We start from the raw sequence: 15,426 nt of genomic DNA on the forward strand, positions 1-15,426 counted from the left end.
AAGATAAATTGCTTTTTCTCAAAAATATGTTTTTTGAATTAGGCGGTTATTGCTTGTGACCACAGATGTAATGGATTCTAAGTAGGTAGGTATAAATGTAATGTTGCAAAACTAAACGCATTTTCAATCTTCGGAACCATTGCATTGCGGTGATGGTTAACATTCTCAGAATATAGAATTATTCATATGTAGATGTTTGTTACCTTATGATTCTCTGATTGCCATATTTAAGCATTCATTTTAAATATTTATTGTCATTGGAATTAATCTTGTGTAGGTACACATACATACATACTTTAATATATACAGTGCACTCGCCATAATATGAACTAATTAAAACTTTTCACAAGATTGTTCATATTTGCGAATGGCATCTAATTCCCATCTACAGCTAGGGAAGTCTAAAGATTATTAAGCAATTGAATTAGAATTTAACCACTACCCTGCTGATTAAGATTTCAACTCTGTGTAGATAGATAAAATACGTTAAAATAAACAAAAAATAAGCTGTTCATATTTTAAAAAGCTTTAATATATGAACAGCTTAGTTCACTAAGTTCATATTTTATAGTGTCCTATGGAAGTAAAAACTGTTCATATTTTGGGGTGTTCATATTATCGCGAGTGCACTGTATATAAAATTTATTTCTTCAGAATGTTTCACAATAGTTTGTATATTAATGAAGATTGCAGAATGTAAATAAGATGGATAAAAAAAAAAACATAAATTAATGAAATTCAAAATATTTCTTTTTATCTTTCTTGTTGTTATTTGTTCCTTCACAAAACAACACAAAGAGAAGAGGAAAAAAACTGGTTGTTGCTACAAAAATACAACTTGAGTTAGATAAAAAGTCAACATGAAAAAGTAAAAGGAGCAAATCATTCACAATGAAGTGTAAGAATTCTTTTACACTAAAAAAATTGCACTTCAAGATAAAAAAAAGCAAACAACATAGAGAGATATCAATAATAAAATATGTAGTAGATTTTAGTTATTCTTTATTTTAATATTTAATCTTTTTTTTATTTCTGAATAAATTTGATGATACATCAATTAGCTCCTCGTTGGTTATTTATTGGAGAAAGAAAAACAGACAGAGGCACGAGTGGAGTCATAAACATAGACTAGTGAAATTTTGTTCGTAACATTTTAATACACAATTTTATTATTTCTTTTTGTAAGCGCTATTTCAGATTCTTTTTATATTGCACTTGATTTTTTATTTGCTTATATTTCTATTTTTTGGACAATTGTTGATTTTTTTATATTAAAATTATTAAAGAAACTTTTTTATATACACGCATACATAAAAAACAGATTTTTGTATTTCACTTTCTTCACACACAAGCACAAATTTCATTATTTTTTTATATATTGTGTTATGTTGTTTTTTTTATTTTGTATTTTATTTCTTTTTCGATATCGCTATTCTTTTTCCTCCGTTTTTCTGTTTCTTCTTATTGTGCCATTTAGATACGTTGCTCCACCTCATACTATTTCAAACACACACCAACGCACATATACACAAGAAAATTAAACAGCAAAATGCAATTTGTGATCTCAACTCACATCAATTCAAATTTACTCCTCAATTATCACAAAAACAAACAAAAAACGAAATTAATTAAATAGTTTTATTTATTTCCCGTTTAATTTTCTAAAATACTTTGCCATTTCTGTGCAGAAATTCGTGTTACAAACGAAACGAGACGCAACGACACCAACAACAAATTGACAAATGACTGTTCAGTAAAGTGGTGAAATAGGGAGGTGTGTGTGTGTTGAATATAAATACAAGAGGAAACAACAATAGGTATCCGAATACAACCCTGTTACCAGCTGTTGTAAGAAAACAACTCTAAATTTCAGGGTTAGGAACTTAAATTTTTATTGAAATACCGCTATCCTCTTTCTAAAACACAAAAAAAAACTGTTTAAAGAAATTTTAATTCATTCTTCTACAATGTATTTTTAATACCTCTACTATATTCTACATATAATTTGTATATGATATATTGCATTATTGACAATTCTATTAAATACAGAAGTTATTTTCGGTACAAAAATTAATTTTATATAAATAATCCAAGAAATACAATTTATTGGATTTAATTTTTCTTCTTAACCTAGCGTTTACACATGCAAATAACAGTTGCAAAAACTCAACACATTCATACTTTTGCACTACCACAATTGTGTAAATTTACACTTGCATAGTGATTGTGTTAGTGCAAACGTATAAATGTGTTCAATTACTTGCACTGTTACTTGCATGTGTTAACGCCAGGTAAGTCAATTCTAGCAGAATTGTTTATATTATTTAATGGTAATAACATTTATATTGTAAAATAATGGTTTTAAGTGTAATTAAGAATTTTCTGGATTTTTACTTGTTTCAATTATCGTGGAATGAAGTATTTTCTGGTGGTCTTCAAATCTTGTAAATTATTCAATTTATATGCAGGTATTGAAAGTGGTCCAGAATATAAGTGCTTCGGTTCAATATGTATTGTTAATGAATTAAATTAAATAGAAAGTTCGAAATTTATTACATACATTACAATATGGGGCATTTATTTGCATGTCATCGTACGTGACATTATATATATGGAATAGATTTTGAAAAAAAAAGAGTAAATGAAAAATAATTTGAAGTAATCAGAGGCTACTTTACTAAAAACAAAATAATTAGAAACATTGTGACATAAAACGGAAGTGATTTTAAAGTACATGTAAAAATATGCAAAAATCTGCGAATCGTGGGAGGTGTTTTATTCTTTTACAGCCATATTTATAAACAAAGTCATTAAACAACTGTTTTGTGACAAAGTAAATAAAACGTTTTTATGGGAAAAAATAAAATTAATTAATTCTGCTAGTTAGCAGATCGTTGATGTACGATGTATACACAGTGGTTAATTTTTCGTTATAGATACGTCCGTTAATTTCTTACACTAAACCTAACAGTTTTCCTTTACAATACTTCCTATTTCAATAAAAACAATTGGGGTATTCAAACGGTCTTTTATTAAGTCATATTGTCAAATGTCCTAATGTACTATGATAGTTTAAACAAATTGTTGTTGTGCTTCAAACAAAAAAGTATTATTTTATGACAAAACATTAAATATAGTTCAATGATTCTTATTAGTTTAGAACTTTTTTCATAGAGTAACATAGAGACGAGACATAATTGTCAAAACCCTAACTCAAGCAACAACAAAATACTAGTAACTTAATGTATTTTGTTGTTGTATCAGACATGTGATTTGTTGTATTTTTGTTTGACAAATCAAAGTGTCTCGCCTCTATGTATAATTCTCTATGACTTTTTGTTTGAACACAACAAACATTTTTTATGACTTAATAGCAGACCGTTTGAATCCACCAAATCTTTGGATGACTTTATAATAACATTTAATATCATTCACGACAGACTTTTCTCTTGCTGTAATAAAATATATCGATGGTCTCATGTAGAAAGTCTCAATACATTTCTCACAAATACACCTAGTCACAAAAATTGAATGCAATAGTAACAGAAAAAACGGGTTTACAAGCAATTGTATAAAGAAAGGTAGATTTTGATTTTTGTAAATTTTTTCGGCCCCAATACAAGTTGACCCATACTAATATTTATATATACACATAAAATGGGCGATATCTGGAAAACACTTCAGCTCCAGAAGTCTGTTTTTCTGAGATATACAACTCACATCCAGCTTTGTGTCTCTTTAAGAAAGGTGATGAGTATAGTGCTGGCTCAAAGGAAGACCTCAGAATGCTTATTGAGGAAATTAAAGAGGTCCAATTAGAGCCAAACAGGGAAATCATATTTTTGATATAATATAAAATAAATAGAAATTTATTTTAAAAGAAGCATTCGATATTTATTTCGATTACAAAAATTAGTGCCCATTTCTATGGAGAGCTCTTATGGAAATATATAATAATTGTTGGTACCTATTTTATTAAATGTTCAAGAAAATTGCTTTATTTTTTGTGCAGCAAAATGCAGTTTAATTATCTTAATTCTAGAGCATATTTCAGCTTATTTTTTAGATGTTCTGCAGAAAGAACTCTCTCTTCATGGTTGACTTTTCCAAAATTCCATCTTGTAAATTAAACAGTATTTACAGACTAGTGTTTTTAAGTAAACCGTATTAGTGGATGTTTTTTGAAGATCTATTGGCTTTCTTATACATTTCACAATAGATATATTGTCCTTAATTCTAAATTATATAACCTATACTTTTGCTTTTTAAAAGTTTCGCAATTCTACCAAATTTTGCCTAGATTTAAGTTTATTCTTCAAATATTTCCATAATGTTTTCAATTTTAACAACTGGCCAACAATTTATTATGATATATTTTTCTAGTATAAGTAAAAACTTCTGCACTTTACTTTTTTTAATTCATTTAAAATTTTACATATTTTTAAATACATGAAATTAAAATCAAAAAAGGAAATTAAGGATCGATAGATTAAAGTAAAAATAAAATGTAATTTAGAACTTAAAAAATAAGAAAAAAAATGTTAATATTCACTAAATTGTATTATTATTGTCTAAGGGTAGAATTGTTAACCCTGTGTCATATTAGCACGTTGTTGAGTTTTGAAATCACTACCGGCATCACTATTATTTCTACGACTGGCGTTAACATTGTCGGCAGTATTTTGAAAATCAATAGAAGATTTTTCTGGTTGGCTTTTAATATCAATAGGACTATTTATACTGCTACTGTTGGTGTTACTGTTAAACGTTTCTCTGGCATTTTCATTGTCGACATTATTTTGGGATGTGAGAGAAATCTCTTCCATTTTACCATGTCTTTCCTGTTGTCGCACTAAATCGTAGTAAAGTCCACGCTTAGCCATAAGTTCATCGTGTTTTCCAGTCTAAAATTTCCGAAAGAAAATAAAATGTAAAAATTTTCTTCAAATATTACAAACAGTTATTAATCGAATATACCTCCACTACGCATCCTTTGTCTAGCACAACTATAAGATCAGCGTTGCGTATGGTAGACAGACGATGTGCTATAACTAATGTAGTGCGATTTAAAACAGCTGTATCTAATGCCTTCTGGACTTCAGCCTCACTCGTAGCATCTAAAGCACTTGTGGCTTCATCAAGTATTAAAACCCTTGGATTTTTCAAGAGAGCACGGGCTATAGCAATGCGCTGACGTTGACCACCACTTAATTGTGTTCCACGTTCACCCACATTGGTCTGGTAGCCTTCAGGAAGATCCGAAACGAAATCATGCGATTGAGACAATTTGGCAGCTGCATACACATCCTCTTCCTTGGATCCCGGTCTACCGTAGCGTATATTTTCCAAAATAGTAGTGGCAAACAATACTGGCTGTTGTTCAATGAAACCCAAAACATTGCCGCGTAACCAATGAGGCGAGATGTCTTCCAATTTATATCCATCGATTTTGATGGTACCCGAAGAGGGTTCATAGAATCGTTCAACTAACGAAGCTATGGTAGATTTTCCAGAACCACTGGCCCCGACTAAAGCAATTGTTTCACCTGGTCTAAGTGTCAGACTAAAGTTTTTAAGAACAATCTGTAAAAAAAAGAATTAGGTTTAACTACGATAAAAAACTAATATTTAAACATGCTTTACGTGATCAGGCCTAGTGGGATAGGCAAATGAGACGTTTTCAAAACGTATTTCACCCTTTAAACGTTCTGCAGGAATTTCATAGCCCCTCAAGAGCTCAACTTTCGGTTGTAGTTGCAAATACTGTGGAAATGGAGAAAACGCTTTATTATAGACAATGTGGAGATAGTCAAGAATTATACCTCAAATACTCGTGATCCAGCAGTCATTCCCCGAATCATTGTTCCCAACAACACAGATCCCTGGGCTAGGGAGCGTTGCACGCCTTGAGATGCCACTAAGAAAGCCATTAGAGAACCAGGCGTTAAACTTTCGGTCGACATCAGATGACCACCCATAAAAAGAGTTGAAAGTACTAAACCATTAAGGAAGAAATTCGTCAATCCCTGGAATACAGCTATACCATAGCCCAGTTCTTGGGCTAAATGGGCAGCCTCGTTGGTTTCATGTTCAAACAGCTCCATTTCACGATATTCACAAGCACTCGAACGTACCGTGCGTACATTCGATAATGCCTCTTCACACACAGATGTTGCACGCTCCGATTGAGCTTGAGAATTTTTACTCAAGTGTCGTAGTTTCTTGCCCAAATATGTCATAAACATTACAACGCATGGCACCGACGCCAGTGCAATCGCCGCCATATGAGGCGATATCATAAAAAGCGACACGCCTCCACCAATCAGTTGCGCTGCACTGCGCAAGCCTTGCGATACAAACTGTTTGAAACACGCTTTGAAATCTTGGACATCGGCTGTCAAACGATTCACCAGCTCACCTGTGCGATTCTTATCGAAAAATTCAATGTCTTGTATAATAATTTGGTGGAAAAGATCCTGACGCAACTTAGCTGCCATTTGTTCGCCAATACGACTTAAGAGGTAGATGTAGAGGAACGTGAAACCGGATTGCATCACATATAAACTAAGTAGATTTGAGGCAGGCTTGCTCACATCCTTAAAAAAGGAATTATTCAAGGGATCCTTGACGTAAGTGTTGGCATATCGCGCTAATATGTTTATCAAATCACCCAACAAATTTGGTATGCGTATATTGATAAAAGCCACAACAAGGGCTGCCTAAAATGAAAATAAAAAAAAATAAACATTCTGATAAATTCAACTTCTAATCAGTTTAAAAAAAAATTGTATCTAAAAGATAATGTGTAGGTCTTTCTATTAATATTTTAAAAATTAATTTAGTTAGTTTAGATTAGATTGAAATATTTCCGGTTAGTCAATAACTTTTATATTTTGTTCATGTAATATCTTACCGCTATTGCACCTAGAAACTCCCATAAATGGGGTTCAAGATAAGTCCAAAAACGTCTCCAATCGAATTTTCCATCTTCTTGTTGTAGTGTTTTTTGAATGACTCCCGCCAATCGATTTCCTTCACACTGCACTTTATTGCGGCTGTTTTGAAAAATAGTGCGAGCTGCTAAACCAATCGTAACTCCACCACTGCCCAACAGGAGTGCTCTGATTTTTGCTGCATTTTTAGCAGATTGTGAGGTGGACTTTGGACAACTGCTTCTCAATTCGGCTTTTCGTACTGTGCTGTGGAAGTTCTTTAATTGTGTGACATCTTTTAAAGTCTTTCTCACCAGAGGTGTGTTGATGTGAAATTTTTGTATTTGCTGGAGTAAGTGGCGACTAAAAAGACATGGAGAAGATTAATCAATGTCTTTATTACTGGCGGTGACATAACAACAGCAATCGTAAACTCTCCATTGTGTGTAAACAATTCATTCATACGTTCATATTCACTCACCTGTTATCACTGCGCCCGCAATTGTTCACAATCAAGCGTAACATTTTCTATTCGTAGCCACCAAACCCGAGCTGGCTTACATACATTCCCTGGGTGGCGAAAAACAAACGCATTCATGTACACTCGCACACTTGACGTTGTGGGAAATTAATAATTTATTTTTATTATAAAAAAAAACTATAAGATTGGCAAGTTCGTTTAGAATTTCCCAGCGCGTGCACACAAAATTTTTCGTAACAATAAAAAAAATAAGAATACTATTATGATGTCAAGGTACAAAAGTAAAAAATTAACAAATGTCAAATATTACACAGTCAGCTGTTTGATACCGGGTGTGTCGTGTACAACGAAAATCTATACATTCATGGTCGTTGTTACAGAACTAAATAGTAATGCAAAATTATTGATAACAATATAGGGAGTCTATACTTTAGTGCAAACCAGATCGAGTCGATAAAATATTTTTTTCACAATCTAAAAATTAACCCAGATATGCCGACTGTACTACATGTAGTTCTTGTTTACAGGAAACGTCACGTTTATCAAAATACAATTTTTTGTTGTTCACATGCTTAGTACTCACCACTACCTCATGGGAGATTGTGTGATCGCATTATTTTTTGCTACTATTTTTGAGTTATTGAATTTTTAGTTTGTGATATTTTCAAAATGCCCATATTTAGTCATTATGGACATATCTCGTTTGTACTGAAAGTAAAATTTTGTACATTTACAGGTGAATAAATACTATATTTTTTTGGAATTTATATTTATGAAGAGTAGCTTGATTGTTATATGCATTAGACTTGCCACCTTTTGAAATTTCCAAAACGGGATACCACTAAATGATCAGAGAACGATGGAAAAAACATTGAAAATGACCTAGTGTGGGTTATAGACTTGCTGAGTACATTACAAATTCTGTCAAAAAATTTCAGAAACACCTTCAAATTCAGAAGTTATTCTGAAAAAACCGTTTACAGTGATGTTTTTCAACTTATCGATCAGTAACTCAGTCAGTTTTTGTTCAATTTTTATTTTTTTAACGTGTTGGGAAAGAAAACTTATTACGCTTCAAAATGACATGCACTTATTGATACATTTGTAAGTTATAAGTATTGTTTTTGTTACGATCTTTTTTGATTTGAGTCGCTTTTCATTGCTTATTTTGATATGAAAGTTTATAAAAATTTATATCAATGTTCTTAATAAAACATGGTTTTAATTTTTCAAATCGGATGAAAACTGTAAAAGTTATTCAACTTTTCATTAATAGTATTTGTGAGTATTTTCTCCCCCAGCGCATATAAATGTAAAAAAACAGGGTAAATATTTTCGAACTTTTTTCGAAAAAGTTTAATAACTTTTGCAAATATAAACCGATTTTAATAAGTAATATCTCCTTTTTGTCTATATCATATAACAATAAAATGTAGAATCACTACAAAATATGTTCTCAATTCTACATGCCTTGAATTGTCAGACTAATATTAAATAAAAAATAAAAGTACAATTGAAAAAAAAAACATCAAAAATTAACAAAATTGAAAAATATTTTAAATACAATTTAAATGATTATTTTAACAAAATGTCGTAAGATTTATAAAATGTCCTGAAAATGAAATTAAAGAATGGAGTGCAGCCTGCGGTGTTGAGCTGAAGAAACACTCACGGATTTGCATGCATCATTTCAATGACTCCGATTATATTGAACTGTATTTCAAATATAAACAAAATATTTTTCAATTTTCATTTTTTATTATTCGTATTTTTGGATTTTTGTTTTTTATTTTTCTATTATTTGACGTAACAAGGCATAGCATTTTAAAATCTCTCCCTAGTGATTCTACCTTCTAATGGTTGTATCATGGTCTATATAAAATTGTCTTTAAAGCACTGTGCAAAAAAATTTGGTTTTCATAGAAAAAAATTAAAATAACTATTGTTGAATTTGAAAAATTAGGAAAAAAATAAAAAAAAAATTTAACTTTTTTAATAACTTAAACAATTTCTTAGATTATTTTTTAAAATTTTGAAATCGGTTTTAAAATGTCTGAGTTAGAGGTATTGAAGTACTACCTACCCTAAAACACTTGTTTCAAAATAACTCAAAATTTTGAGACCTTTGAAAGTCTTCGAACTTTATATAGGATATTTTTTCTATGATAATTATAACGGACACAAAAGTATTTTGATATATTTTGTACAAATTTTATTTTCAAACTGAACAAATAATTTTCATATTTCAAAATTACGAAGTTATAAAAAACAAATATAATTTGATTATAATAAAGTATTTTCAGTAAAGTATATAATTCATTTTATTATGCAACACTTCCCCTGAATTATTACTTTACTATAATCATTTAATTAATAACAACTAATCCTATATCTGTAATACATTTGTTGTTTTGCACTTGGTAAGCCTTTTGTTAAAATATCAGCAGGCATTTCGGCAGTAGGTAGATATTAAATTTTAATGTTTCCACTGATTACATTTTCTCGAACAAAATGATGACGTATATCCATATGTTTTGTTCTGTTATGAAATATTGGATTCTTGCTTAATAGTCCAGCTCCTTGATTATCGTTGTATATTATTGTTGAACCTTGATTTCCCAAAATTTCTGCTAAAAATCTTCTTAAATGGATTGCTTCCTTCGTTGATTCCGATAGTGATATATATTCAGCTTCTGTTGTTGACATTGCTACAGTTCTTTGTTTTCTTGAGTCCCAACTTATAGCCGCATTAGCTAGTTTAAAAACATATCCTGTATATGATCTTCTATCATCTATATTAGCTCCCCAATCTGCATCAGCATATCCAGTTAATTGTTCATTTGTTGTTTTAAAATGTAGACCAATATTTTGAGTTCCGTTCAAATGCCGTAAAACTCTTTTTGCAGCAACCCAGTGTTCTTTTCCATAATTTGTATTATATTGACTTAATACACTCACAATATGAGCGATATCGGGTCTCGTTGAAACTGCTAAGTACATCAGTGATCCAACTAAATTTTGATATGGTAATTGTTCTACTTCAGATTTTTCTTCTTCTGTTGGACACATTTCCTTTGATAATTTTATTCCAGTATTAAATGGTGTTTTTGCAGGTTTACAGTTTTTCATATTAAATTTCTTTAAAATGTTTTGGATATATTTACGTTGTGATATCGTAATTTCTTTTGTTTTTGGATCTTGTTTAAATTCAATTCCCAGGCAAAAATTTAATTGACCCAGATCTTTCATTTCGAATGATTTTGCTAACTCATATTTTAATTCATTCCATTTTTGTTTATTGTTTGTTGCTACTATTAAATCATCGACGTAAATCGCTATTAATGTGATGTCTTCCCCTTGTTTTAACATGTAAATACAGTTATCTGAATTCGATGGTTTAAATTTTAATTGCTTTAATTTTTCATCTAATTTTTTATACCATTGTCTTCCAGATATGCTTTCTTTAATAAGCAAGCTTTACCTATGTATTTTTTCTTTTCTTCTTCGTTTAAAAATTTGTCTATTTCGTTTGGGATTTTCATATAGATTGTTTCTTCAATATCACCATTTAAGTATGCTGTTACAAAGTCGAGTTGATATACTTCAAGCTTTAATTCTACTGATAGAGCCATTAATAAGCGTATAGAACCAATTCTTGCTACAGGTGCAAAAGTTTCAGTGTAATCTATACCTGGTATTTGCGTAAATCCTTTCGCAACAAGTCTAGCTTGCCGATGGAACAATAGAACGTTCCATCGGCTTTGTACTTCTTTCTTAGTACCCACTTGCAATCCACAATCTTTTTATTATTTGGATAGTTGACTAGGTCCCAGGTATTGTTTTTAATTAATGCATCATATTCAGATTTCATCGCATTTTTCCATTCTTCAGCCTCTGGACCAGAAGTTGCTTCTTCAGCCGTTACTGGTTCAATATGGTCTACTAGGTTTGCAAAATTTCTTTCGATTTCAGTCTCATTGTTTTCAGCTATATTAAATAATATTCTTGGTCTGCCTCTTCTACCAGTTTTTATCTTTCTTGGTCTTCCAGGACCACGTTTTGAAGTTAATGGTGTTTGATTATCTTCAGTTCTAATACCGTTACTGTCATCATTAATAATTTCTTCATCAGTATCAGAAAACCCATAAAATTCTTCGATTTCACTTTCACTATCTTCTTCATTTTCTTCCGAATTTCTTTGAACTTGTAAATTTGTGTTATTTTTTGGAGTAAACATTAATTCAATACATTCATTTTCTGTACTATTGGGTTCAGTTTCAAGAAAATCAATATAGTTATTTTCTGGTTGATATGAACTTGTAAAATTGACATCTCTTGAACATACGATTTTTTTATCTGTTATGTCCCATAATCAGTATGCTTTCGATTTTATTGAATATCCGACGAATATAAATTTTTTCGATTTTGGTTCAAATTTGCCAAGATTTTTAGATTTTATAAGTATATAAGCTGTTGTACCAAATTTCTGAAAATAATTTATAGTTGGATTTCTTCCAAGCCATATTTTAAAAGGGGTTTCACCATTTATACTTCTAGAAGGACATCTGTTGCGGATATGATTTGCAGTTAGTACTGCTTCAGCCCAAAAACTTGGACTTAAACCGGATTGTATCATCATACATCTGGCCATTTCAACAAGTGTACGATTTTTCCTTTCGGCCACGCCATTTTGTTGTGGTGTGTATTCAACGGTAAATTCATGTTTTATACCTTCTTCCTTTAAAAAGTTTTTAAATTCATTGCTTGTATATTCTGTACCATTGTCAGATCGAATTGTTTTGATTTTCTTGTTTGGTCCATTTTCCACCATATTTTTGAATTCTTTAAATTTTTCAAATACTTCACTCTTCTTCTTTAGAAAATAAATTTCACACCATCTGGATTTATCGTCAATAAAAGTTAAAAAAATATCTTGAACCACCTATTGAGTTTACTCTCATAGGGCTCTTTTACTCTCTGTATGTATTAGTTCTAATAATTCTGTTGATTTTGAAATTGACCTCTTAAATGGTTTTTGGGTTTGTTTACCCTTCATACAAATTTCACAAATTTGTAGTTTTTCGTTAAGGTTAAAATTTATTCCATTTACCTTTTCTTTTCGTAATAAATCTTTTAAATCATTTTCATTTAGATGTCCGTAGCGTTCATGCCAATCTTGTAAGCTAGATTTCTGAGCTGTTTTACAATTTTCAATTACTTTTGAAACATAATATAAACCTTCATTTCGTTTTGCAATCATTACCTTTTTGCCCGTTTTAATGTTTCTTGCAATTGCTTCTTTTTGATTAAACTTTACTTCCAAACCATTATCAGTTAATTTTGCTACTGATAACAAATTTGACCTTAGGTCCGGAACGTATAGTGTATTTTCTAATTTAGATATGCATCCAGTATCAGTTTTAATTTTTACAATTCCATTACCTTCTATTTTTGTTGAATCATTATTTGCTAAATGTAGTACCTCGTTGGATGACTTCATTTCGTTAAATTTCCTTCTGTCCGAACACATGTGAGATGATGCACCAGAATCTAAGCACCAACTTTCACCTTCTCCATTAACTTGAAGTGCGACTTCAGCATTTCGAGTTGTCTCAGGATTTTTGTTTACGTACTTTTGTTGAGTTTGATCTTTAGACCAGCAATCTTTTGCTTTGTGTCCTATTTTTCCACAATTGTGACATGAAAATTTGAATTTCTCACCTTTCTTTTGCTGATTATCATTTGACTTAAAAAATTTCTTATTCTTTTTCTTCGCTATCATTGCATCTGATGATTTTTCACAAGTATTTCTTTTTCTAGCTTCATATCCTTCTAAGAATTTTATTTTTAGTGTTTCAGGAGTTGGTAGTTTTTCTTGGGTTTCAATTGCAATTCTGAATGACTCGTACTCATCAGGGATACTGTATAAAAGTAAAATTGTTAATAGATCATCAATAATTTCAAGTTCCATTTCATTTATTTTGTCCACAATGTCAACAAAATTTCTTATGTGGTCTCTTATGTCGTCACCATTTTTCATTTTGAGTAGTATCAAATTTTTAAGTAGCATCGCCTTTCTTGCGGGCCCTTTCGATTGATAAATACCGTGTAGTTTATCCCATACATCTTTGGATGTCTTGCAGTTCTTAATCTGCTTCAATTCGTTTGTTGCAATTAATAAGATTAAATCAGCTTTGGCTTTTGCATCTTCGGATTCCCACACGCTTACGGTTTCTGGAGGATTTTCTGGCTTTGGAAAGCTTCCATTTACATATTTCCATCCATCATTTTTTGTAAGTAATGCTTGTACTTGAATTTTCCATGTGTCAAAGTTATCTTTACACAATGGTTCTATTTTAAAACTAGAATAACTCATTTCTTTAAATTATTCTCTATTTTTCTTATTTAGTTATTTTACGCGAGGTTAAGGACTGATCCCATAACCTATGATAATTATAACGGACACAAAAGTATTTTGATATATTTTGTACAAATTTTATTTTCAAACTGAACAAATAATTTTCATATTTCAAAATTACGAAGTTATAAAAAACAAATATAATTTGATTATAATAAAGTATTTTCAGTAAAGTATATAATTCATTTTATTATGCAACATTTTCGAATATCTGGAGAACTATAATTGTGGAAGTCTTATAATTTTGCCCTAAAAAAAAATTTTTATTGTGTTAGTGGGCGTGGCATCTCTCATACAAAGTAAATAGTTAATTTCGAATATCTGGAGTACTATAATTGTAAAGTATTTAAACTTTGTATGAATCAAATTCTTGTCACTATACGGAGATTGGCTGAAAATGGGCGAGACTGAATTTTTAAAAGTAAATAGTTATTTTCAAATATCTGGAGTACTATAATTGTGAAATTCTTCAAACTTTATATGAATCAATTTCATATCACGACATGAAGTTTAACCAAATTGGGAAGAATCGGAACAAGGTTTAAGTCACCTACCACACAAAGGAAAATAAATATTTTCAGAACTATAATTGCGAGATTCCTCAAACCTTGTCCGATAGCTCACTTATCATTTTACATAGTTTGGCTATAAAATGGTCGGGATTGGATTAGTGGGAGTGGCACCTCCCATACAAAGTATATAGTTAATTTCGAATATCTGGAGTACTATAATTGTAATGTATTTAAACTTTGTATGAATCCAATTCTTATCACTGTACAGAGTTTAGCTAAAATGTTCTAGATCGGAACAGTGGGTGTGAAACTTTCCATTCAAAGTACATAGTAAATTTTGAATATCTGGATAATTAAAATTGCGAGATTCTTCAAACTTTGTCTGAAAATTTATTTTTTATAATTTTACCTAAATTGTTTCACCCCATTAAAAAAATAGTAAAAAAATATTTTACTACGTAGGAGTAACGAAGCGCAGTGGGTTATTTAATAAAGTTTACCTATTTCAGTCCATAATTTAAAATTTATCTTTTTAATCGCTTTTTTATTATTTGAAGTAATAAATTCAACAATCTCAGTCCATTTCAATGGACCAACAACTTACCTTTAATTAAAGGTACAAGCATCCTAGAGCGAGTATCGTGCCATTTATTTTCCATGAAAGTTAAATAATGTTTACTAATGAGTTTATTGAAACTCATAGAAGTTAATGCACTAAGTACCTATGTTTATTGTTAAATAGTGATATTCAGTTTTTATCGGTATTTCCAATTTTTGATTTTTTTATATTTTTTGTGGTAATTAATGAAAAAGTTATGTTTTTTTTTAAACGGGACAAATGGCGTCCCGTTCAGAGTATCGCCGGGACACGGGACATTCGACTCTAAAACTGGTCTGTCCCGACGAAAACGGGACGGTTGGCAAGTCTAATATGCATGAATGTTTCATTATTGCGTTTTATTTTTTGTTGTTGTGACCCCAAAGTCCTATATATAGGACGACTTAAAAAACCACTTTTTTCAATAAATTTTTAAAAAACTTTAATTGCACTATTTTTCATTTCTCATTTGCTTCCAAAATAAT

The 15,426-nt window shown here is 30.6% G+C and overlaps 1 protein-coding gene across 1 annotated transcript; it reads right to left on the bottom strand.

Annotated features, from left to right (window-relative positions):
- Positions 1-4,333: 4,333 nt before the first annotated feature.
- LOC135960728 (mitochondrial potassium channel ATP-binding subunit) lies at positions 4,334-7,689 on the bottom strand. Its single transcript, XM_065512094.1, has 6 exons — positions 7,414-7,689; positions 6,914-7,295; positions 5,823-6,719; positions 5,644-5,763; positions 4,978-5,583; positions 4,334-4,904 (listed from the first exon to the last, which is right to left on the bottom strand). Exons 1-6 carry the CDS (start codon positions 7,455-7,457, stop codon positions 4,587-4,589), a joined length of 2,367 nt encoding a protein of 788 aa, XP_065368166.1. The 5' UTR covers positions 7,458-7,689; the 3' UTR covers positions 4,334-4,586.
- Between the last annotated feature and the right edge of the window lie 7,737 nt (positions 7,690-15,426).

The sequence above is a fragment of the Calliphora vicina genome, chromosome 5, assembly GCF_958450345.1.
Source record: "Calliphora vicina chromosome 5, idCalVici1.1, whole genome shotgun sequence".
NCBI classification, from domain to species: domain Eukaryota; kingdom Metazoa; phylum Arthropoda; class Insecta; order Diptera; family Calliphoridae; genus Calliphora; species Calliphora vicina.

What these genes read in the sequence shown, in the direction of transcription:
- LOC135960728 (XM_065512094.1), bottom strand. Translation starts at nt 7,457, where the DNA reads ATGTTACGCTTGATTGTGAACAATTGCGGGCGCAGTGATAACAG. An exon ending in AGTTTCTAGGTGCAATAGCG is followed by an intron (nt 6,720 to 6,913) that starts GTAAGATATTAC and finishes TTTTCATTTTAG; the next exon opens with GCAGCCCTTGTTGTGGCTTT. An exon ending in ATCCCACTAGGCCTGATCAC is followed by an intron (nt 5,584 to 5,643) that starts GTAAAGCATGTT and finishes TTTTTTTTACAG; the next exon opens with ATTGTTCTTAAAAACTTTAG.